The sequence below is a fragment of the Diadema antillarum genome, unplaced genomic scaffold (assembly GCF_040938485.1).
Source record: "Diadema antillarum isolate AM-2024a unplaced genomic scaffold, OU_Dant_1.0 seq00000461_RagTag, whole genome shotgun sequence".
Taxonomy (NCBI): Eukaryota; Metazoa; Echinodermata; class Echinoidea; order Diadematoida; family Diadematidae; genus Diadema; species Diadema antillarum.
The window spans coordinates 404,211-427,474 of NW_027271432.1; the positions used below are offsets into that span (position 1 = coordinate 404,211).

Below are 23,264 nucleotides of genomic sequence, written 5' to 3' on the forward strand. Positions count from 1 at the left end.
CTAATCAAATCATAATAGTGGACAGAAATGTTTGCTAAAGGGCAAACAATCACATACTGAGGCAAGAAGTCAAAACATGTTGCATAAACATTGGCATTCAAAATACAGGAAGCAATCTGTATTACAAAGACATTTTATCATGCACAACTTTAGTAAGATGTCAATTCTTGAATATCAATCACATTGACCAAAGCATTGGTGCATATACAGTACATTCTGTTGGTTCTGAACTTTGCACTGAAGTTCTTTGTGTATGTGTGTGAATGTTTCAGTGGTGTATATATATTGCTCCATTTTATCAAGGACAACTTATAGTAACATGACAATGTTTTCATGCTTCAATATCAATCATATTAACCTATTTCCCTTGGCAAGTAATGAGCAGGTTGACTCTGTTGCAAATGATGCATTTTACAGGCAACACAGCAGAACCTGAAGAGCTTCCAGAAGAAAATCTTGATCTTGATGTGAGTGTCTTAGGGGAGGAAACAGATGCTCCTGCTGACGGACCAGGCTCCTCCTTCAGCTTTCGTTTCCTAGCGAGATTCAGGCGTTTGCTATCTATAAACCTCTTGTAGCACGTTTCATGGAATCCTATTTAATACAATGGAGAAATGAACAGCAATGATTAGCCGTTGGATTTTGTTAGGGGGAAAAAAAGGCTAAACGCTAGAGGGAGGGGTTGAACATTACACTCAATATATCATTAAATGTACGATAGACTATTGACTGCCAATATTTGAATCTTGTAATTACCAATAGGCCCTAGTACTATGCCAGGTAATCATTAACACCTCATGATCATTGTCATCATCAACTACTTCAACTTGTACTCGCAGTGCAATTACTGATTTTAAATTACATCTACAGCTTTCAGCACCTGATCACATGCAATATCAATTATCATAATTATGAATACAACTGCTTTATCATCATTAATACTAGTAATCCTTGGCCTTTCACTATCACCACCACCCACTGCTTTATAGTTTGGCACAACATAATGGTAATCATATGTTTTAGGGAGTTTAATTGTTGAAATTATGTTATTGTCATTGTTGGTTTTTTAGATCTATTTACATCAAATATAAATAAGTTAATTTAATGAGATGCTAAATGTGTTTTGAGGGGGGATTCGCCAATTTCGGGGTGAGAGAAACAGGTTGGATTTTTAATATCAATACTCAGCTCCATGGCCATGATTATGAAAATATAAATTTACATGCAGTGTAGACCTTTTCCAATCCAGTCCTGTGTGTCAAGACTTTTACAAAACAATACCCGTACTGTATCACCGATCAGCTACATCAACCTAACCTGGGCTGTACATAGAACAACATGTAAAAATTACATCTAGGCTACATTATAACGGCGCTATATGCCATGCCAAGGTGAAATTCAAGATAATTTATCTAAAATGTAACAGACACGCTAACGGCTAAGCTACTGCATTAGCGCCCATTATAACATACACAAGCAACGTCCATAACATGCATAGCTAACGTTGTACTTGTAGTCATCATGGTCATAGGTATATATATGAGAGAGACTGCACTGCAGTGTCGACTGCTACGACTGTACTAACCTGTAAATTTCCTACTACGTAGGTTGCAGTCAGTCGAGTCCCCCTGAGCAGCTGAATCACTTCGTTCTGGTCTGCGATTTCACGGTCTCCCCCACTCAATTTGATCCACTCTTTGGCACACAAAATAGGTTTCGTCTATCTTAGGTTTGTCATAGCCGCGAAATTTTCAAACTTCATCGATGTTACATGCATAATAACGCATCTTAAAAGTTTCGGCTGAGCAGACGACGTAGACACGTCGACAGGCTCACAGGGGGCGGCCATTTTGACTCGTAAACAATAATTCTCGATTCAGATTGGATAACATACATCACATGATCGTTCGCGAATGAATATCGTACACGGCAAAGTGTACATATTCAGCTCCTCAGTGACAAAAAAGTTCACTGTTTCCCCCTAAATTACCAAAATACTGCAGGAGGGTTTGTGTCGAACTTTTTCCTGTAGCCTCTTTGGTTATTTGTTTACACGTAGCTGTGGAGAAATTTTAGTGCCGCAGTTGTCGGAACGAAACAAGCGAAAAAACCAGCTCACCCCATGGCCTATAAGCAAAAAGCTTAAATTCTGGTGACGTCATAAGCAAAATATTCAAGTCATCACTGTTCGCGAACAGCTTCCCCGCAGTGAAAGTCTATGTATTTTACGTGTTTAAGCAAATATCGCAACGACCCTAACCACACATAGGAAGAAATGTAGAAAACTAAAGCGGTAATTAACAATTTTAGGCTTTATAGGAGCAACGCCTTCATATTGCTCTAGGTCTCACAGTGCCTCTGTGCAACACTACAAATGTCAGTAAACGGCCTGCTTATACTAGTAGTAGGCTAGACCTAACGTTAACAGTTACGTGTTGTTTGGATTTGGATCTTTTCGGCCAAAATTGCTGACGTTTTGAGACTCACCTCACACCGCAATTACATCACGCCACATTTCAAGTACGACACCTGAGTGAACATCATAAAATCACGGGAATCAAAATCAAAGGAAGTACTTATGTTTACAACTTAACGTCACTAGAATAGTAATTAGTATTCCACACACACCGATCCGATAGAGCTAGCCGGAGAGGACACTTCAGTTCGCCTGACTCGATACACAAACTGTGATCGTCGCATGTAAGGGCATGTAGTAGAAGTCTATTAACGTTATAGGACGATGACGTACGTAGTACACACAATGCAAGCTCGGCGGATTAATATGTACGGCCTAAAACTGACTGACTTATCCGGGCTATGCGCATTCCTATCCAGCTGTGCGCTCCTCCGCCGCTAGTATGCGCGCTGAGAACGAGGTCGAGGGCACGCATGTACGTGCAACACATACCCCCACCCCCCCCCCCCCCCCGATTCCTCACCGAGTTTCTACCGCACGTATTCCTGTGGTCTGACGAGACGCACACACAAGACTCTTCGTCAGACCCTGAACTCATTTCATTATACATGGACATTACTGATGAACTTGTCTGTTTACCAAATAGGTGAAAAATCATAAGCACAAGCCGCCCTCTTTCCTACATTGTTAATGCTACACCCATGAAATTTTCTTACTGGAACCCAAGTTAAGACAGCTCATAGTTGGCTCAAACTTATGGTAAATTTCTTAGACAAATGTCGTTATGGAATACTTTTAAAGAAAATATGCTTAACGAGCAAGCCGAAATCTGTCTTAGCTAAGGCAGAATTCTTAGCAAAATTCTTAGCCAAATGCTAAGACAAATTCTTAGCCAATTTTCATGGAATACGAACTTTGGCTAAGAATTTTGTCTTAGCCAGAAAATAAGCAAAATTGCTTAGATTTTCTGACTTAAGCATGCTTATCTAGTTTATGGAATACCGGCCCTGCTCTGGTGGCTTCAACACTTGCGTCGAGCTCAACAGCCCTTCAGTGTGTACGTGTGCACAGCGTCCCTTCCAGTAGTTATAGTTCAGTGAGCTGGACACACGCTGAAGTTCAGTGTGCACATGACTTTTTTGTATGCATGTGAAAACAACACCACAGCAAAGCGCATTTCGCACTAGCGTTACAATAGCCGCTCACTCGAGCCATTAAATTTTGTGGTATGTGTTATTAGCATAATACAGCCATTTCAATAATGTCAGCACTATGCTGATTTACCCCAAAATCAGAATTTTGACTCCGCAATCGGAGCTAAAAAATTAGAAAGATTCTGCCAAAAGTGGAATGGTTGGCAGGTATGTGTGTGGTTTGCAAGGGCAAATACCAGCCACTGCTCAAATGGGACCACGCTTGAACGGCAGAAAAGCTTGTCTCCCGACTCCTCCCGATTAAGCAGTGACCACTGTATACACATGCATGTAACAGTCACAAATGAGCAGACGCACAAGAAAAACACATACAAATGAAAAGGACATTTACCAAGCTATTTGGGAATGAACTCCCTATTCTCCGGGTATATTATGTTAGCTTTGCCTCATTTTGTCTCGTCTCATAGTCAACTCTCCATTGTATTGTTACTCCTACTCCAGTCTCATTTCATGTTTATTTGTTTGTATATCTGTCTGCTTTTGTTGATCTATCTTTCTAGTGGACTTCAGACTATTACTTTTTTTCTCAACTGATGTTTTTCCTCTGAGGGGCCCACAATCTACAAGCTGTCTTCTTAGTGGGTCCCTCCATTTTTCGAATTTTGCATACTGTATAATTACTTCTAATCACTTGAGTTATATGATAGTGTATAATTATCATAAGGTGGTGCAATCATTGTATAAACATTCTTTCATGTTATACTTTACGCACCTTAATTTCTGTTATAAAAAAAGTGATGTTCATATCTTTTTTGTCAAAAAATGAAATAAAACATAGAATTGAATTGAATTGAATATCTATTTCTTTACATTGAGGAGGAAATTGACAAACAATGAGGAGCATAATTGAGGTACCTCTTAGGTGCTCTTCCATGTCACAAAGTTAATTTTCAAGGTATTGATACACTTTAAAAGAAATGTCCAGGACCAAACAAAGATGTGCAATTTGACAGTCATATTTCTCCCCGCCCCCCCACCATTTCCCCCTTTCTTATGTAGTTCCTGATTCATCCAGCTGCACAGATCAAATAACATGATTTCTTGGTGTTAGTGATGCATAGAGGCAGGCTAGTATATATTGCAGGGCAAGGAGCTTATATAGCAAAGACACTTATCCAGGATCTATCATTTGATGTTTAATCCACTAATCCACTATGTGATTGTTCGGTGAACAGGATGGGATAACTAATGAATGGATCAGTACACAGTGGCTCACTTGAATCTTGGTGGTTCTATGGGATCCTTCTGTGCCTCAACCATCCTGATCACTCTTTGTTTAGCTCCAGAGTTGAAAGCAATGCCCTGTTGTGATGGGGTGTATCTGTAGAAGAAATAGATAATGCCATAAAGTCAATATGATTGCTTCTTTATAATGATAATAACAAAGGATAATTTGTTCAAGAACTCCATGAATTTGTTATATGACCCAGGCATGGTAACCTACAGTGCATGTCAAAAGTTAAAGGCATTGTTTACCATTAGCAGTACTTCAAAATAGTTTTAAAATGTGAGTTAGGCATAGAAACAACCAGTATAAAAAGTTAATCAATAAATTACTGTTAAATATTGTTGAATATACACAATGTGAACAATAGTTATAATAACATTGTTTCTACACTAAACCGTCTACTGTCATGGCTAAGTGAGAAAAATAGTGATATCTCCTTTAAGCTATATATTTCAAACTTTATTGCAAAATTTTTATATGGTAGGATGTTTCGTGATACAACTGACCTACACATACATTAAATGTGATAACTTCAAGATTTTTTAAATCACTGCTCCCACTGAAAAATGGTACTGCACACAAAAACATTGGTTTTGACAAATGAAATTCAGCACACAACAGAAAATGGAGAAAATAAGCAAATCAAGCAAAAGTGACATTTATGCAAACTACTGACAATCATTTCCAAGATGTTGACAAAAATCCCTACTGAGACAAAGGTTTGTACCATGCCACGGGCTGCATGGTCTTTCAGCATGTTTCCCCACGCCGCGCCATTGCAATCAAAGTTTGAGCGATAGCGATAAAACGTTTGGAGCAGACATGCGGATTTCAGCACAGGGTGAATGAGTAGTTGAACATATCACAATTGTAAAACGAATCTTTTTCTGTGTCTCTGCAAATTTGAACTAGTTTATCTATTAAGCATATTGTACATTCATAAAATGCTTCCATGAGAGTTTTTTGACAACGTTGCAAAACTAGAATTATCACTGAAGGTGATTAATACCCCCGCCCCTAGTGTTGCTTAATAGTATGTGATGTCATGAGGGCAATGACGTTAATACCAAGTTTGTGCACTTGTCGAATTGGAAACAGAATAATTCTAGTTTACTGTACAATTTACACTGAGTATAAAACTTACAGCAAATGGAAACATGCTTTCCCCCAGCATCACTACACTTAAAGACCATCATACACTCCAAATTTGACCTTCATAGCTTGAATGGTTTATTTTGATACAAAAATGAGTGGTTACCATGGCAACACATTTTCCTTAAACTAACACATTGGTGTCTTGCAAAACTACACAAGTTCTAGATCATGATACTGTACATACTAAATTTGACTTTAATTGCTTGAATGATGGAAAAGTTATTTGATCTGCAAGGTTTTGGTAAAATTGCAGTTATCATGGCAACAGTTTGTGTGACAAACACAAAAATTATGTGCTCCACATCTATACCTCAGGCCCATAATGCCTACCAAATTTGGTTTCAATAGCTTAAAAACTGTGGAAGAAGTTCACTCCACAGGATTAAAACTAGAAATGTCGCGATGGCGACTGATGCCTCCACCATAATGCACGATTCTCCCAATAGGTGTATAGTATAATGTCTTCACAATGTGAGATAACAGTTTCACATAACTGGCAAAATATTGAATTGACAGGTTTGTCAGAAATATCTCGAATGTTCACTTTCCTTGAACTACGTTTGCTATAATTGTCTATTAGAGAGTGCAGGTACATGTATTTGGGGAATTGAGGATTTTTACTGGACTTCTGACTGACCCATTCATAAGTTTATGCATTGAGTAATCTTCAAGTAATAAAGAAAGAGTGTAATTACACTAGATTTTTTTTTTTTGCATTTAAACCTGGCCTTGACCCTTAACCTTTGACCTTTGACCTTCTGGCTGGAAATTTCCAAGAGAATCTCCATTAGGTAATACATGTATATATATTAAGTTTTAAAAATAATAATGCAAGCATTGCATGTTTATATACTAGCATATGAGGGAAATGGTAAAATTTTGACGAGTTGACCTTGACCTTTGACCCCCTGACTATTGACCCATGACTCCTTAATTCCTAAGATAATCCCTGCCAGTCAGTACATGTGTATGTACCAAGTTCCATGAAGATACATTGAACCATTTGTGAGAAAAGTGAAATTGTAACATTTTCACCTAATCTTTGACCTTTTGACCTTTGACCTTATGACATGAAACTCTCTGGAGAATCTTTATGCAGTAGTACATGTCTACACTAAGTTTCAAGAAAATACCTTTGGGCATTGCATGGATATGGGGAAATAGCAACATTTTTAGCATTTGACCTTGAGCTTTTGACCTTTGACCTCTTGCCAATGTCACTAAAATCTACTCAACTAATTTCCATATCATACATCATCCTTGGACTAAGTTTGGTGAAAGCTACTTCATCCAGTTTTGAGTTATCACGTAAAAAGATAAATTTTAGGATTTGACCTTGATCTTTGACCTTTGGCCTCTGTCCGATTTCACTCAAAAATTAATCAAGTAATTGTCCCACCATACATCATCTTGGACAAAGTTTGGTGAAATTTGCTTGATCCAGTCTTTAGTTATTGCGTTAACAGATACAATTTCATGATTTGACCTTGACCTTTGACCTTTGGCCGATTTCACCCAAAATCTAATCAAGGCCATAATGCCTAGCAAGGGCCCCATCGTACTTCATACTTGGACCAAGTTTGGTAAAATTCCAGTCAATATTACTCAAGTTATCGCGTAAACGAATGCGGACGGACGTACGTACGGACGGATGGACGGACAACCTGAAAACATAATGCCTCCGCCACCACTTCGTGACGGAGGCATAAAAAACATGCGGTTACCATGGCAATGCATTGTCTGATACAAATACAAAGGACATTTTGCAAAACTACACTTAAAGACCATCAAACACACCAAATTTCACCTTCATAGATTAAATGGTTCAATTTGATACAAAAATTAGTGGTTAACATGGCAACACATTTTTCTTATATATCAACACATTGGTGTCTTGCATAACTACACCTCCCGATCATCATACATACTAAATTTGACCTTAATTGCTTGAATGATGTGGAGGTTATTCAATCCACAAGGTTTTGGTAAAATTATGGTTACCATGGCAATGCTTTGTCTGACAAACACAAAAATTATGTGTTCCACATCTATGCCTCAAGGCCATAATGCCTACCAAATTTGATGTCAATTGCTTCAAAACTGTGGAAGCTGTTCACTCCACAAGATTTCGAAGAAAACATGTGGTTACCATTGCAATGCTTTGTCAAGTACAAACACAAAGAGCGTCTTGCATAACTACACCTATAGATCATCATAGATACCAATTTCGAAATTGATTGCTTAAATACTATGGAAGTTATTCAATCCACAAGGTTTTGGTAAAATTATGGTTACCATGGCAACGCATTGTCCGACAACCATGGCAACGCTTTGTCCGACAAACACAAAAATCATGTGTTCCACACCTATGCATCAAGGCCATAATGCCTACCAAATTTGATTTCAATTGCTTCAAAACTGGAAGTTGTTCACTCCACAAGATTTCGAAGAAAACATGCAGTTACCATGGCAATGCTTTGTCAAGTACAAACACAAAGAGTGTCTTGCATAACTACACCTATAGATCATCATTTACCGAAGTTTCATTTAAATTGCTTCAGAACTGTAGGAGTAGTTTCGGACACAAGATTTTGCAACAGACCGACCGACCGCCCGACCAACATCACAGTGATTCCTAATACCCCCTTCACACTATGTGTGGCGAGGGTATAAAAAAAAAAAAAAAACCCTCACTGAATGGAATGTCCCTGAGCCATCTCATCTCGAGGGGATTGAGAACGTTGTGGATGCTTCGATTTGCATGCGGATAAGATGTCATAACATATGGGTTGAAATGAAGAGGAAATATGAATGAAATACACACAAGCATAATATTTTTTTCATGATTCATGCATGGTTTATTATTTTCTTTCATAAATTGCACATAAACTACATAGTGTAGTACTGTACTGAGATAACTAAGTGCACATTCGCACGAGTGTACACGCATCAACCCTCCTGCCTAGTGGGAATGACACAGACAGTGTGGATCGCGCCGCAGTGAAGATCGTGGCGAAGTTCACGGCCAACTTCACAGATAGGAACAAAATTAGTGATTAACAAAGAGGCTTGTTGGCAGATGGGTTAAGTTATGTACACCTATGGTGTGAGTTTGGTGGTCTTAGCTCAAATCTGTGGAAAGTTATTGAGAGTACACAATACTATGAGTACTGTGGCACCCCTCTCAAGAAATGGACCAGCCAAGGGTGTGCAGTGTGTGTGCACACAGAAGAGTGTACTGGGTATGAATTATGTCAAGGGGCATACACAGTATAATAGGGTCCTTCACCCCGTTTACAGGGCGGGGCTGGGCTGAGCCGCGGCCGAACCCAGTCTCAATTGCGGGGCCGAGCCCCGCAACTTTGTCCGTTTACACTACCGGGCTCGGCCTTGCTTTTAATTCAAACCTTTCAATATTTTGTTGTAGTGGTGCTCTGCTGGTAAACAAATGCAATTTGGTATAGTCTGGTTTTCAGACCCTTTGCCAAATGGATTCCGTGGCGACAAAGTCGCCGTTCGGGCAAAGGCCTTTGCCGAAGGAAAAATTCTTTGCAGGACAAAACCACCATAAACTATACTAGCTTTCGACGTTGAGGGGGTTAATATCCTGAATAGCGAAAAAGTACGGGCAGAGGGTTTGGAAGCCAGACTAAAATTGGCCGCGCATTTGGCCCAGTTTGCGTTTACACTGAGAATAGGCAGGGCTCGGCCGTGGCCGAGACCACCTCCAGAGCGAGGCCAAATGCGAGGCCAATTTTGGCCCCGGATTTGGCCTTCTGCGCGCTTACACTGAAGCGGGGCTGGGCCAAGCCGAAGCCGAGCCTCGCACTATAAACGGGGTCCAAGTGCAAGAGGTACCGTAAAGTTCCGTGTATAAGACGCACCTTTTTTTCATCGGAAAATATGAACAATTGGGGGTGCGTCTTATGCACAGGTACAGTCGAATCAAAGAAAAAAATCTGTCACGTACACCCAATTTCATAAGGTCAACTTGAGGCCATGTACGCCCATCGACGTCCAGAGGGTAAGCAATCATTAAAACTTACCGATAAATGAGCGATGTATCAATCTGGACACATACTGAACAGCTGTAAATATGGGATAAACTTACATCAGCCTAGTGTAGTAACAATGTATCAATCTGGCCATAGACAACAGCTGTAAATACGCGATGTACCTACCGATGTATATCACTAATCAGTCTACCAAGCTACCAACAGCCAACCTAGTAGCTGCAAATACGCGACGTACAGGTACTCTGTATCATTACTAAATTACCGATACTGTAAAACTTATCGATGTACTAGTATCAATCAGGCCATAGACAAAAGCTGTAAAATACAGAGTAGGATCGACCTCTTGTCATCGTGATGTGAACGATGTGTCAAGCATGTATTCATATCCATGGCATTCGTTTGCTCTTCACTAGCCTTTTGCAAAGGTAGAGGAGCCTCTCGCAATGGACTCGCATAGCGTGCACAGTACAGTTACAGAGATCGGATCGGAGCGAGCTTGCCCGTTGCGCGCTGTGTGTGCAAGTCCATTGCTCTCTGTGTGCGTGTCGTACCTTTTGCAAAAGGCTAGCACTGTACATACAAGCATGGTCTGAGAGACATATGTGATACTGGTAATCCCTCTGGCCGAAACAACAGTGCGTTAAGCACCGTACGCACTGTACGTCTCGGTGTACGATCGATCCCTTTGCTACTAGCTACACTCGTTAATGCTTTTCATAATGAACATTTTGCTTCTAATACGCGCCAATGCCAATATGCGAGACACGTCTACGGTAGTATCAATGTACAATAGCATGCAAAGATCGTATCGTACATGTATACACTCATGAGTACGATCTTTGATAATACATGTACCACGATTGAAAGGCGAAACAATAGCAAGTGAGTACCGATAACAAGTCTCGCATTTTGCGTCTTCCTTTTTTTGCCGATGTCCGTTGAATACAGTGAAAAGAAAGTTTCAACGGAAACGCAAAATAAAGCAAATACATGCTGCATTCTAGGGAAATTTTGAGCTGAAATAATACGTATAACATAAACAATATTTGCGTGGAAATTTGTGTGGTTTTTTAATTTTTATTTTAGGTCCGAAAGCAGGGGTGCGTCTTATACACGGTTGCATCTTATACACAGAACTTTATGGTACTGGGTATAAAAGACACTGCTCTTGGATTCAGAGGGGGAGCTATAGTGGGAAGGGCACTGCCCTGGAGTTGTAGATAGAGCTGCTTGGGGATATGTTGTCAGAGCCTTCTGGTGTCTTCGTTTGCTTATTGCACAACATCGTTTGTATCATTTCTTATCATACTGCCTTCTTGGAGGACCACTGCACTGACTCTGCTTTATAATAATAATAATTAAAAAAAAACACAGTGAATGGTATGTTATATTCCTTGACTCGGTCATTAATATTAACTTTGTAGTTCTAAGCACTGTTGAAGACTGTCTTGACGAGTGATGAACAGAGTGGACAGTGAAATCATGACAGAGCACTGTTTTCCATAGGAAATTTGTACACAAAATTAAAAAAATTGTGCCAGTTTTGGGGTGAAATGCCGTCATAAAATGGGCGTGGCTTCATAATGGTATCTAGCACGCGCTTTAGTGTGCAAATGTAAACCTCCAGTACGTGCAGCTTGAACCCCAAGTTCGTTGACCTTATATGCCAAAAGATGAAAAATCCTTCCAAAATCCAAAAAAAATTCCCGGATCACTACCAAAATTGAATGAGTTGTTCCTTGTGAAAATATCGACTTTTTATGCAAGTTTCATTTCAATCCGTGTACAACTTTTTGAGTTATTTTGCAAACAGACAAACCAACACCGATGATCACTTAAAGTGAAAACAAAGTTCTGGTAAGGGCTTGAGAACCCGTCTGGCACCATTTCATATTTGCTTGCAATATATCGAAAGAGTCTACAAAGAAACTTACCTGGCTGACGCGGTTTGCCGGAATGATGAGTCGTTTTGGAGTATTTTGAGAAAAATAATAAAAGTCGGTAGACCGACTTTTCTTCCAGAAGGCTCCAGACTAACTCGGTCTCAGGGAAAACTCGACCCTATTTCAGACAATTTACACACAGTTCGTGATCGCCATGTTCATCAGTACTCTATAATACTACGAGTACCAAACGAGGCCTTACTGAGCAGACAGGAAAGTGCGTGCTAATCCTGTACAAAACAAATGGACAGCGGGCGGTCCTCACATCACCTCAGTTGCTGAGACGCGCGGTCTTTGAAGTTTTTGTTGTTGTTTATCAAGCGTCTTTGATTGTTTTTAGAGGTGCTTGAGAGGCGCACACTAATTTTGCATGCGCGCCAAAGAGGTTTTTGATGCGCGCGTTGTAACAACTCCGAAAATTACTGCGAGTAGCCAGAATGCTACAATGTAGTTTATACAGGCCACTCCCACATGCATAGTATGGTTGGGTGTTCATCACGCCGACCACCTAACGTTTTTCTATCAATAAAACATGAAAAATCTCACAATTTGCCTGAAATTTTACTCACGTGTGGAGAAAATACTCCGGATTCACAAGCGCGCACTGAAAATGCGATCTGAGGTACGCGCTCTAGATGGCGGCTTCGAACGCGTGGGGTGTCATTTTTTTCGCACTCAGTTGCCCTGTACATTTAAACCTACCACCCTGACAATACGTATAAAGCGCACTTAAGGACGTTCCTCAGTTGAGTTTGTGCGCATCCTAGCTGCGCAGGTGTCAGTGACGTAACAAAGAGCGTAGAAGCGCACGCACGAGTGATGAGCTGAGCTAGCTGAGCTGAGCAGCTGCTAGTAGATCGAGAGCTAGAGTGTGGTACGTGTATACGTACGGATACCCGACAGCTCCCCACCCGGCGCGGCCGCGCCGGGCGGCCTCGCTCGGCTTGCGTGCCGACTGTACGCGTTACAATCTGTACATACTACACAAAGTTCAGCGGTCCGAGCCGCATATATACATGGTCATTGTAGCACAACACTGATTGACGGAATCGCGAAGCTTGGGAGTGGAACAGAGCTGTTTCCATTTTCAATCCATAGATCTGTTTTGTGACATGAAGTTCATTATCTGGTCATTATGAACATGGTAAAGTCGAGTGCTAAGGTACCAAGGGCCTATAGGCCCTAGTCGGTGTCTACTCACTAGTCTACTGGACTAGGTGTTAAAAAAAAACCAACAACAAAAACAAGGCAATCGCCAAATTGTGTCTCGCCCATTCGCGTACAAGGAATTAATATTTTTTATAACTCCCAGAAGTTAATTGACCTGCTTATGACCTTTGACCTTGTGGTGACCTTCAACACCCTAAGGGACATTTACCATCCAAGTTTGGTCACAAACGGACAAAGGGATCAAAAGTAATGAGCCATAATCGAAACGCGCCATAAAAACTTAACATTGGGCCCTAAAAAGTTGTTGACCCCTTTCTGTGACCTTTGACCTTGTGACGACCTTCACCTCCCCAAGGGACATCTTTCATCCAAGTTTGGTCACAAACGGACAAAAGGATCAAAAGTTATGAGCCATAAACGAAATGCGCCCTAAAAACTTAACATTGGGCCCTAAAAGTTTGTTGACCCCTGTCTGTAACCTTTGACCTTGTGGTTACCTTCAACTTCCCAAGAGACATCTACTACCATCACCCAAGTTTGATTGCCATTGTAGCAACATGTGCTGAGTTACGTGTGATAAGATTCTTGCAAGTAAACTTTAACGTATGACCTCAAATGACCTTTGACCTTATCATGTGACCTCTTACGGCACCATAACATGAAGGTACCCCCAGTGCATCCATCACCCAAGTTTGATTGCCATTGTAGCAACATGTGTTGAGTTACATGTGATAAGAGAGTCTTGCAAGTAAACTTTAACATATGACCTCAAATGACCTTTGACCTTATCCTGTGACCTCCAACGGCACCATAACATGAAGGTACCCCCAGTGCATCTATGACCCAAGTTAGGTTGTAATCCAAGCAACTTATGTGAAGTTATTTGTCAAAAGAGAGTCTTGCAGGTAAACTTTAACATAGAAAAGAGAGTCTTGCACATACTCTTCAATATATGACCTCAAAATGACCTTTGACATCATCACATGACCTCTGACAACACCATAACATGAAGATACCCCTAGTGCTTCTATCACCCAAGTGTGGCTGCCATTGCTGTAACAGTTGCCAAATTATGCATCATAAGAGAGTCTTGCAGGTAAACTTTAACATTTGTGACGGACGACGGACGACGGATGGACGGACGACGGACGGACGACGGACGACGGACGGACACCATTTGGATCTCTTATTCTCGCCTTCACCTCCGGTGGGCGAGACAACAAGCATATGACACACATTTCATCTTTAGGTCCAGCAGCTAACACAATCTGATTATCTCTGTTAAAATCCAAATTAGTCATTAATTTGTCAAATTTGTCATTACTAGTAATACAAAATATTGGTGTTTTTTTTTTTTTTTTTTTGGTTACAAAATACAAGGTCATGAAAGTGTTATCAAACAAGACTATTCATCACTGTCACCATTCATATATTATTTTTTTATTACCAAATCTGGTATAACAAAACGAGAATCAAAGAATATTTTTTTTTCGGGGGGGGGGGGGGGGGGGGGGGGGGGGGCAAGGTACATCTCCATAGCTTACAACACGCACTTTACCAACCACTGCAACAACCAACACATGCAATCTACAATCAACGTCATTGTATTATATTAGACCGTCAGACTAATGCCAAAACTCCCATTTCCTTATAGGCCTATTTATTCTTCTTCCTCCATTATCACTTTCTGCAAACAAACAAACAAGCGTGCATGTCAATATGGAGTTTTCTACGCTTGCATCCACATAATATCATTATGGCTGTGTAAGGGAAATAACAAGGAAAAGTAGAAATTACGCGTTGCGTAATATATGTCCCCGCCGGAAGTAGCATTTTGTAGCAAAATGTGCAATATAGGTAAAAAATCAAGGTCAAAGGTCAAAGAAGTCAAAGGTCAAAATTCTGTGTAATAGTTTTGAAGCCCTCACCTAGTGCCATCACATAAAGCAAACGGAATCGAAATCGGGTTAGAAATGGCGAAGGAGTAGCATTTTATAGCCAATGTACAATACAGGTCAAAAATCAAGGTCAAAGGTCAAAGAAGGCAAAGGTCAAAATTCTGTGTAAAGTTTTGAAGCCTCACCTAGTGCCATCACATAAAGCAAACGGAATCGAAATCGGGTTAGAAATGGCGAAGGAGTAGCATTTTGTAGCCAATGTACAATACAGGTCAAAAATCAAGGTCAAAGGTCAAAGAAGGCAAAGGTCAAAATTCTGTGTAGAAGTTTTGAAGCCCTCACCTAGTGCCATCACATAAAGCAAACGGAATCGAAATCGGGTTAGAAATGGCGAAGGAGTAGCATTTTGTAGCAAAATGTACAATATAGGTCAAAAATCAAGGTCAAAGGTCAAAGAAGGCAAAGGTCAAAATTCTGTGTAAAAGTTTTGAAGCCCTCACCTAGTGCCATCACATAAAGCAAACAGAACCGAAATCGGGTTAGAAATGGCGAAGGAGTAGCATTTTGTAGCAAAATGTACAATATAGGTCAAAAATCAAAGTCAAAGGTCAAAGAAGGCAAAGGTCAAAATTCTGTGTAGAAGTTTTGAAGCCCTCACCTAGTGCCATCACATAAAGCAAACGGAATCGAGATCGGGTTAGAAATGGCGAAGGAGTAGCATTTTGTAGCAAAATGTACAATATAGGTCAAAAATCAAGGTCAAAGGTCAAAGAAGTCAAAGGTCAAAATTCTGTGTAGAAATTTTGAAGCCCTCACCTAGTGCCATCATATAAAGCAAACGGAATCGAAATCGGGTTAGAAATGGCGAAGGAGTAGCATTTTGTAGCAAAATGTACAATATAGGTCAAAGGTCAAGGTCAAAGGTCACGACTGAAATTCTGTGTAGAAGTTTCAAAGCTCCCATGTAGTGCTATCATATAAAGCAAACAGAATCAAAATTGGCTCATAAATGACAGAGAAGTAGCAAATTGAAGATTTTGATCACACACGGACGCACACACGGACGGACGGACACACACACGTACGGAGCCCGTTTCATAGTCCCCTGCTCGAACTCGTTCGGCGGGGACAATAACAAAAACACACATGGACCTTTCTTTCTGAATATTTTTCACCATATCACTGCAATTGTGACACGTTTTTTGTTTGTTTGTTGTTGTTTTTTTAAGAAAATGGGGTTTCGAGTGAACCGCATAAGATTCATGCATCCTAGCAGGGTATATCCCTGCATTGGTTCCTGACCAGATTTGGGGGTCTTACCGATGATTTCTGTCGCAAGGAGGCTCTGCTAGCACTAAAACGAGCACATGAACCCTCCCATTTTTACAATTGTTCTGCATTAAGTAACCCTTCTTCTACAATTTGATAAAGTTTCGTAAAAATGACATGGGTTTTGAATGTACAGCATGACATTCATGAACCCCACCTAATCAGGGCACCCACGAGAGGTTTATAACCAGATTTTGGGGTCATAAGGTGATTTCTCTCATCTGGGGATGCTGCCAGCACAAAAACTAGGACATGAACCTCCACTTTTTGTTTTTCTGGAATTAGTAAACTTTCTTCTATAATTTGGTAAAGTTTCGTGAAAATGACATGGGTTTTGAATGAACAGCATAAGTCTTATGAACCCATCTTGTCAGGGCATCCCTGCATAGGTTCCTGACCAGATTTTGGGGACTGACGATGATATATGTCGCATGGGGGCGCTGCTAGCACAAAAACGAGCACATGAACCCCCACTTTTAATTATTCTTCTGGAATTAGTAAGCCTTCGTCTACAATTTGGTCAAGTTTGGTGAAAATGACATGGATTTTGAATGAACAGCATAAGTCTTATGAACCCATCTTGTCAGGGCATCCCTGCATAGGTTCCTGACCAGATTTTGGGGACTGACGATGATATATGTCGCATGGGGGCGCTGCTAGCACAAAAACGAGCACATGAATCCCCACTTTTAATTATTTTTCTGGAATTAGTGAGCCTTTGTTTACAATTTGGTCAAGTTTTGTGAAAATGACAAGGGTTTTGAATGTACAGCATAAGTTTTATGAACCCACCTTGTCAGGGCATTACTGTATAGGTTCCTTATCAGATTTTGTGAACTTACGATGATATATGTCGCATGGGGGCGCTGCTAGCACAAAATCGAGCACATGAACCCCCACTTTTTATTATTTTTCTTGAATTAGTAAGCCTTCTTTTACAATTTGGTCAAGTTTTGTGAAAATGACATGGGTTTTGAATGTACAGCATAAGTTTTATGAACCTTGTCCTCTTACTCACCCCTAACAGATAATGTCGATGAGAAGGATTTGAGATATTTCGGTGTTTTCTGCCGCGTGAGGGCGCTGCTCACTCAAGAATGAGAGTGTAAACCCTAACTTTAAAACCTTTTCCTCGTTTTGCGTACCTTTTTCTGCAATTCTTGCAAATTTGGAGAAAATAACATGGATTTTGAAAGAATTATGGGGATTTAAGTTTGTCATTGCCGATTTTGTTGCCAATCATGGTCTTGATCCTGTAACGCTATTATTTTTGTACAGGACGGCAGATTAGTCATATTCTTCAAAGTCCCGTAGAAGAAAAATAAGTACATGAACCTATAGTTTTATTTACATATTTGGGCTTCGGATGGGTCAAAGTTACGGTATGGAAAGTTTGAAGAAAATGACATGGACTTCACTTTAACTGATGAACGTCCTTAAATGCGTTTTTTTCGACAAGCAGCTGTTTTTTTTCTAGTCATCATTTTTTCCCCAATAATATTTGAATATATTTTGAATCCTTCGATATTACTTTTGAAGGACTGTTTGATGAATTTGAATTGATTTTCATTAGGAAACTTTTCATCGTAATTGAAATAAATTAGATGAGTCGGTTTGTTTTTTCACATTCATTTCTCGTTCTGCTTCAACTCGTACGGTCGTAGCGGGCGACAAAATAATCATGTCCTGGGGGGTGTTTCACGAAGCTGTTCTTAAAGTTAAGAAGGACTTAAGTGCGACTGGTGATCAGTTCTTATGTGCTATACTTATCAGAATCTCAATAATTCAGCACAAGAACTGATCACCACTCGCACTTACGTCCTTCTTAACTTTAAGAACAGCTTCGTGAAACACCCCCCATGTGTATGTGTAACGTGTGTGCACAATCGTACAAGCGGCGGAGTTTGAGAGAGCGGCATAATGACAATTTTGCGGTCAAAGTCGTCAAATTTATTACAGAAGGATACTCTACATCTAATGAGTCAGCAAAGGTAGGCCTAATTACACGATAAATCTTAATCGATTTTGCTAAATTTCAGTAATTTAGAGGGAATACTTATTTGTTTTCGCCTCATTTTACTCGGTAGCGTAGCCCAGTGAAGAATCGAACACCGTTGCGCGTATTCCCCATTCGTACATTTTCTTTCTGTACGCGCAATGCCATCATAGAGCGTGGTCGGTTCATATGGACCCGGTCGGTGTGTTGAACACCTACCATACAACACTGTACAATCCAGAGGGACGACCAATATAACTCATCCCGCCGTCAAGCAAAGCGAGGCCGAGTTATCCCCGAGTCCGAGTCTAGCCTGACCCCGTTCGGGTAAGTTCTGAGACTGAACGTTTAAATGGTTAATATTTCCCATTTTCGTCGTTACCCATCGAATATCTTGTTATTACAGCATTATTCCGCACATTTCCTAGGCATACGTTCACATTTTGGAGCAAAATTTGACAACTTTTGCAGGCATACCAGAACTTTGTTTGGGGTTTAAAGTGCATCTGCACCCTGAAATTTATTTATGAGAGGTGTTAGAGCAAACATGTCTTGGAACTCTAGAGAACATTATATCCCATCACAAAAAATGCCAAAAATTGTAAAATATTAATTTTAATAAATCAGCACGCATTAGTGCGCGCTGCAATAGTAACCAAAATTGAAAATAGTAGCCGCGCGTTGACCATCGGTGTGTGCACATTTCCTTCGTTTGCCTCCGTCTGCACACAGCTATATCGAATACTGTCTATTGGTATCGTGCGACTTGATGCCCGTACAGCGTGACATGTACATAACTAGACAGCATCGTAGCAGCGCTAGCCTGTCCTGGCCAGCCCGCCCGCCGGCGGATGATGCGCACGGTATAACTAACCAGTTAGCGTTTGGCGATCACGACTCGCTCGACTCTTGGTTTAATACGTTAAAAATATGCCTATTATCTGTGTTGCACCACTTTGCCGGAACACCACTCCGAACTTTGCGACATTCAAATTTCCGGAGCAGAGGAAATGCCCTGAGCTGTTCCAAAAATGGTACGGTATGACAAACTTCAAACGGCATATCGTTCTGCTGGTTTGACAGTGGACAGGGACCGGCTTGTAAAACAACGCAAGGTTGTGTGAAGAACACTTCAAGCCAGCTGACTTTCGAAAGCCATTCCGCCTTCACACATCGTCGACATTTACTGGACTGTACATATCATCATCATCAGAACGCCAGAATCAGGCTGAATTTGCATGCTATTCCCTCACGACTCAGTTTTCATGAAGCCCGTTTGTCTTGTGAGTAAACTCAACAGTAAGTTACTGAGGTAGACAGCCGTAACTCATGATGAATGATGAAAATTTGAAATTGACACTTTAAGTGAAAGTCACTAGAATAGTTACTAACGTTATAGAGTATCTGAATCTGGATCTGGATCGATACGCTGCCGAGGAAGTCCTAGATTGCCGTGCTCCGAGAAAAGTCTGAGAAATAAAACTCAGACCACACACACGTTGGTATAATGATGAGATAACTTGTGAGAAACAACTAAGAAGACAGCAAGAGAAACGATGGCGTGAACCCAAACTGGAAATTCATTGGCAGCTCTTCCTCAAACAAAGGCAGGTTGTCCAATCAGCCATAAGGAAAGCCCAGATTAGTTACTACAATATCCTTGTGGATGACTGTGCGCAGGATTCCAAGAGATTATTTTGTCTAACTGATGAACTTCTGAACACGAAGGCAGATTCGATCCTTCCTGCATATGAAGATGTCCAGTGTCTTGTTAATGAGTTCAGTCTGTTTTATCAGCAGAGAGCTGAATTGGTTTGTTCAGCTCTGGCTACCGAATCAGGATCTCAAAATGAATGTCCATCCCCAGTTCATATCACAAGTGTCCTGGAATCCCTTCATCCGGTCAGTCCTGATGAAGTCCAATCTCTCATTGCAAAGTCAGCCACAAAGTCCTGTAAGTTGGACCCTACGCCTACGCATCTCTTGAAGAAATGTATGCCAGTCATGATTCCAACCATCACGAGCATCATCAATTCTAGCTTTGAGAAAGGTGTCATGCCCGATTCCCTCAAGACTGCCATTGTCAGGCCGGTGCTGAAAAAGACTGACTTAGATCGAAACTCTTTGCATAATTACATACCAGTTTCCAATCTACCATTTCTCTCCAAGGTTATCGAGCGTGCAGTCTTCTGTCGTCTACATGAGCACTTATCATCCAACAACATACATGTACTCGATAATTGTCAGTCAGCATACAGGAGCCATCATTGTGTCGAAACTCTGATGGCTGGGCTGAGTGACTTTGTCTTACATGAGATGGACAATGGAAACCTGATTGTTGTTGTGATGCTGTGGACATTTCAGCAGCGTTTGATACTGTCCGCCACACAATGCTGCTTGATTTACTCAGCACTTTTGGAGTGACTGGTGAAGCCCTGAACTGGTTCCGGTCATATCTTTCCAATCGTCAACAGCGTGTATCCATAGGGGAAGTTCAGTCAAGTACAACAAATCTCAAATACGGTGTTCCGCAAGGTTCTGTTTGCGGCCCGCTCCTGTTTTCTGTGTATATCCAGCCTCTTGGAGAACTGATCCGCTCTCACAAGGTAGATTATCATTGTTATGCTGAGGACATCCAACTTTTCATTGCATGTCCACCCAGAGATGAGAACTTCCTTGCTGCTGTCAGTCAGCTGGAAGATTGTGTGACGGACATCCAGGCTTGGATGACAGACAATAACCTGAAACTCAATGGATCCAAGTCTGAGGTCATACTTCTTGGTTCCAGGGGAATGATAAACAAGTTCATACATCCTCCTTCATCATTGCAGGCACTGTACAACAGCCAAAGGAGAGCTGCAGAAATCTTGGCGTCATCTTGGATCGCAATATGACTCTTAATAGTCATATATCATGTGTCACTAAATCAGTCAGATATCAACTTCGAAACCTTTCACAAATCCGTAAGTTTCTTTCCAAAAGAGCAACGGAAATGGTTGTGCACTCTCTTATATCATCAAGACTTGACTTTTGTAATTCAATACTCGCTAACCTCCCCACTATCAAACTAACCGACTTCAGCATCTTCAAAACTCCGCTGCAAGACTGGTCACGCTAAGGGAAGGGATATTTATTCTCACTAGCGTTCTACCGCGGGATCCCGCAAATTTGCGGTAGGACGATTTGCCGAACGCGTAATACGCGCTGAACGTTTTTTTCTACGCGCAGCGGCAGGGGAAAAAAATCGTGCGGAGGAACGCGGTAGGACGCTGATCGTCCTGCCGCGGTAGGACGGGCATGATTCATTCTTCGTGTGCACGCAACTACGAGCAGATACTGAAGTGGTACGTGCACGCACATCCTTTCCCCGTCGATCGGATCATATCTCTGTAGCACAACCTTTCTAACGTTTGATGCATGCACGATACACTCGTTACATGTATCAAGTTGTAGTGTATTTGGGCGGCTCGTGTGTTTCACGCGGGGTTTAATAGTAACAGTGCGTTTCAATTTTTGAGTTCTCACGATCGTATTAATAAACATTATACACTTTCTTTCGATCTCAACATCAGCAAAACTGCGTTTGACTTGTTTGCACTTTACGAATTCTTTGAGCTCTGTCACAGCACGATCATGACAAAGTTTTGTCAAATTCTTTCGAAATCATGCTCAGCAAAACTGCGTGTGATTTGTCTACAAATATACAATCTAGCAAATTCTTTGGGCTCTCTCCAGCACGATCATGACATTTTTTATCTAATTTTATCTTTTTAAAGTTTTTGTTCGATCTCACTTTCAGAAAAATTGCGAGTATTTTTTTTTTTCTTTGAGTTTGTACAGTACGATCATGACATGTGAAGCAATCTATCACACACTTTCTCATACTAGTAGTAAAGTTGGGCAAGCGTTTTGGAACGAGGAAAAAAAAATGCTTGACCGAATCGGGCAAGCAAATTATTTTGAAGTCATCCTTTTCCCCCACATTTTCCCTGAGCTCCAATATCAATAAACCCATAAAAATCGAGCATACGGAAGCCCTAAACTAACGACTGTCTAGGCGCTGCTACGCAGTTTCAACAACTTTCTAACACTTACTTTTCGATGAAACACGAACACTCGAGAGACCGCTATGATCGGAAGTACGAGTAGTTATACAATGTACTTGAATATTCCACTGCAATTTGTGTGTGAATAATATTCCGTAGTGACAAAGCCCAATATTTTGGCAGTAAAAGTAACCACCAGCAGAGGACTGGCGTTTTCTGCTCGCCGTAAGCTGTTTGCAGGTGAGTATAGGTGACCCCCCTCGTAAACAGCCATCTACAGTCACTGTTTGTGCACCACGTGTCTGTAGAGCACGCAGCGAATTCGGAGAAACAAAACAGAACGCAGTCAAGTAGACAAAGTTGTGAACACCAACTTGACCAAGAAGGAAAACATGAAAAATCCCACGATGGCAAGGTGCCAGACTTGGGGAAGGGTGGGGCGGTAGAATAGAGAGCATTCAACAAAGGAAACCGCGCGCACTGTTGCATTCCTGGAGGTTATAAACAGTCTGGAGCCTGGGGGGACCCGGGATGGACAGGTAAGGAAAGCAAGTCGAAGACCGAGGGCGAAGACCAAGGATGTCAAACATTTAATACGATTCGTTATCACAGGCTATTTTTTCTTTTTCCTCTCATTTCTTATCTGTATGATCTTTCATTTATCGGTAAAAAGAAAAACAGTAATTGATGTCAGGATTCAAATAACTTGTTTTTTTTTTGTGTGCCTTATTTTCTTTTCTACTAAATTATATCTTACCTGAATTATCACCACTGATCGGGGAAAAACAACAGTAACTGTTCGTTTCTCACAGTTCACAATCCGAAGTTTTTAGTTTTGTTTTTGTTTGTTTTT

The 23,264-nt window shown here is 40.9% G+C and overlaps 1 protein-coding gene across 2 annotated transcripts in view; it reads right to left on the reverse strand.

The window, feature by feature from the left end:
- Positions 1 to 23,264, reverse strand: part of LOC139733140 (SNW domain-containing protein 1-like) — a 132,794-nt gene that overhangs the window by 43,974 nt on the left and 65,556 nt on the right. For both annotated transcript variants that reach the window (XM_071643980.1, XM_071643982.1), the window contains exon 7: positions 4,847 to 4,951. In XM_071643980.1, the coding sequence (XP_071500081.1) occupies positions 4,847 to 4,951 (105 nt within the window). The remainder of the gene's footprint in view (positions 1 to 4,846; positions 4,952 to 23,264) is intronic.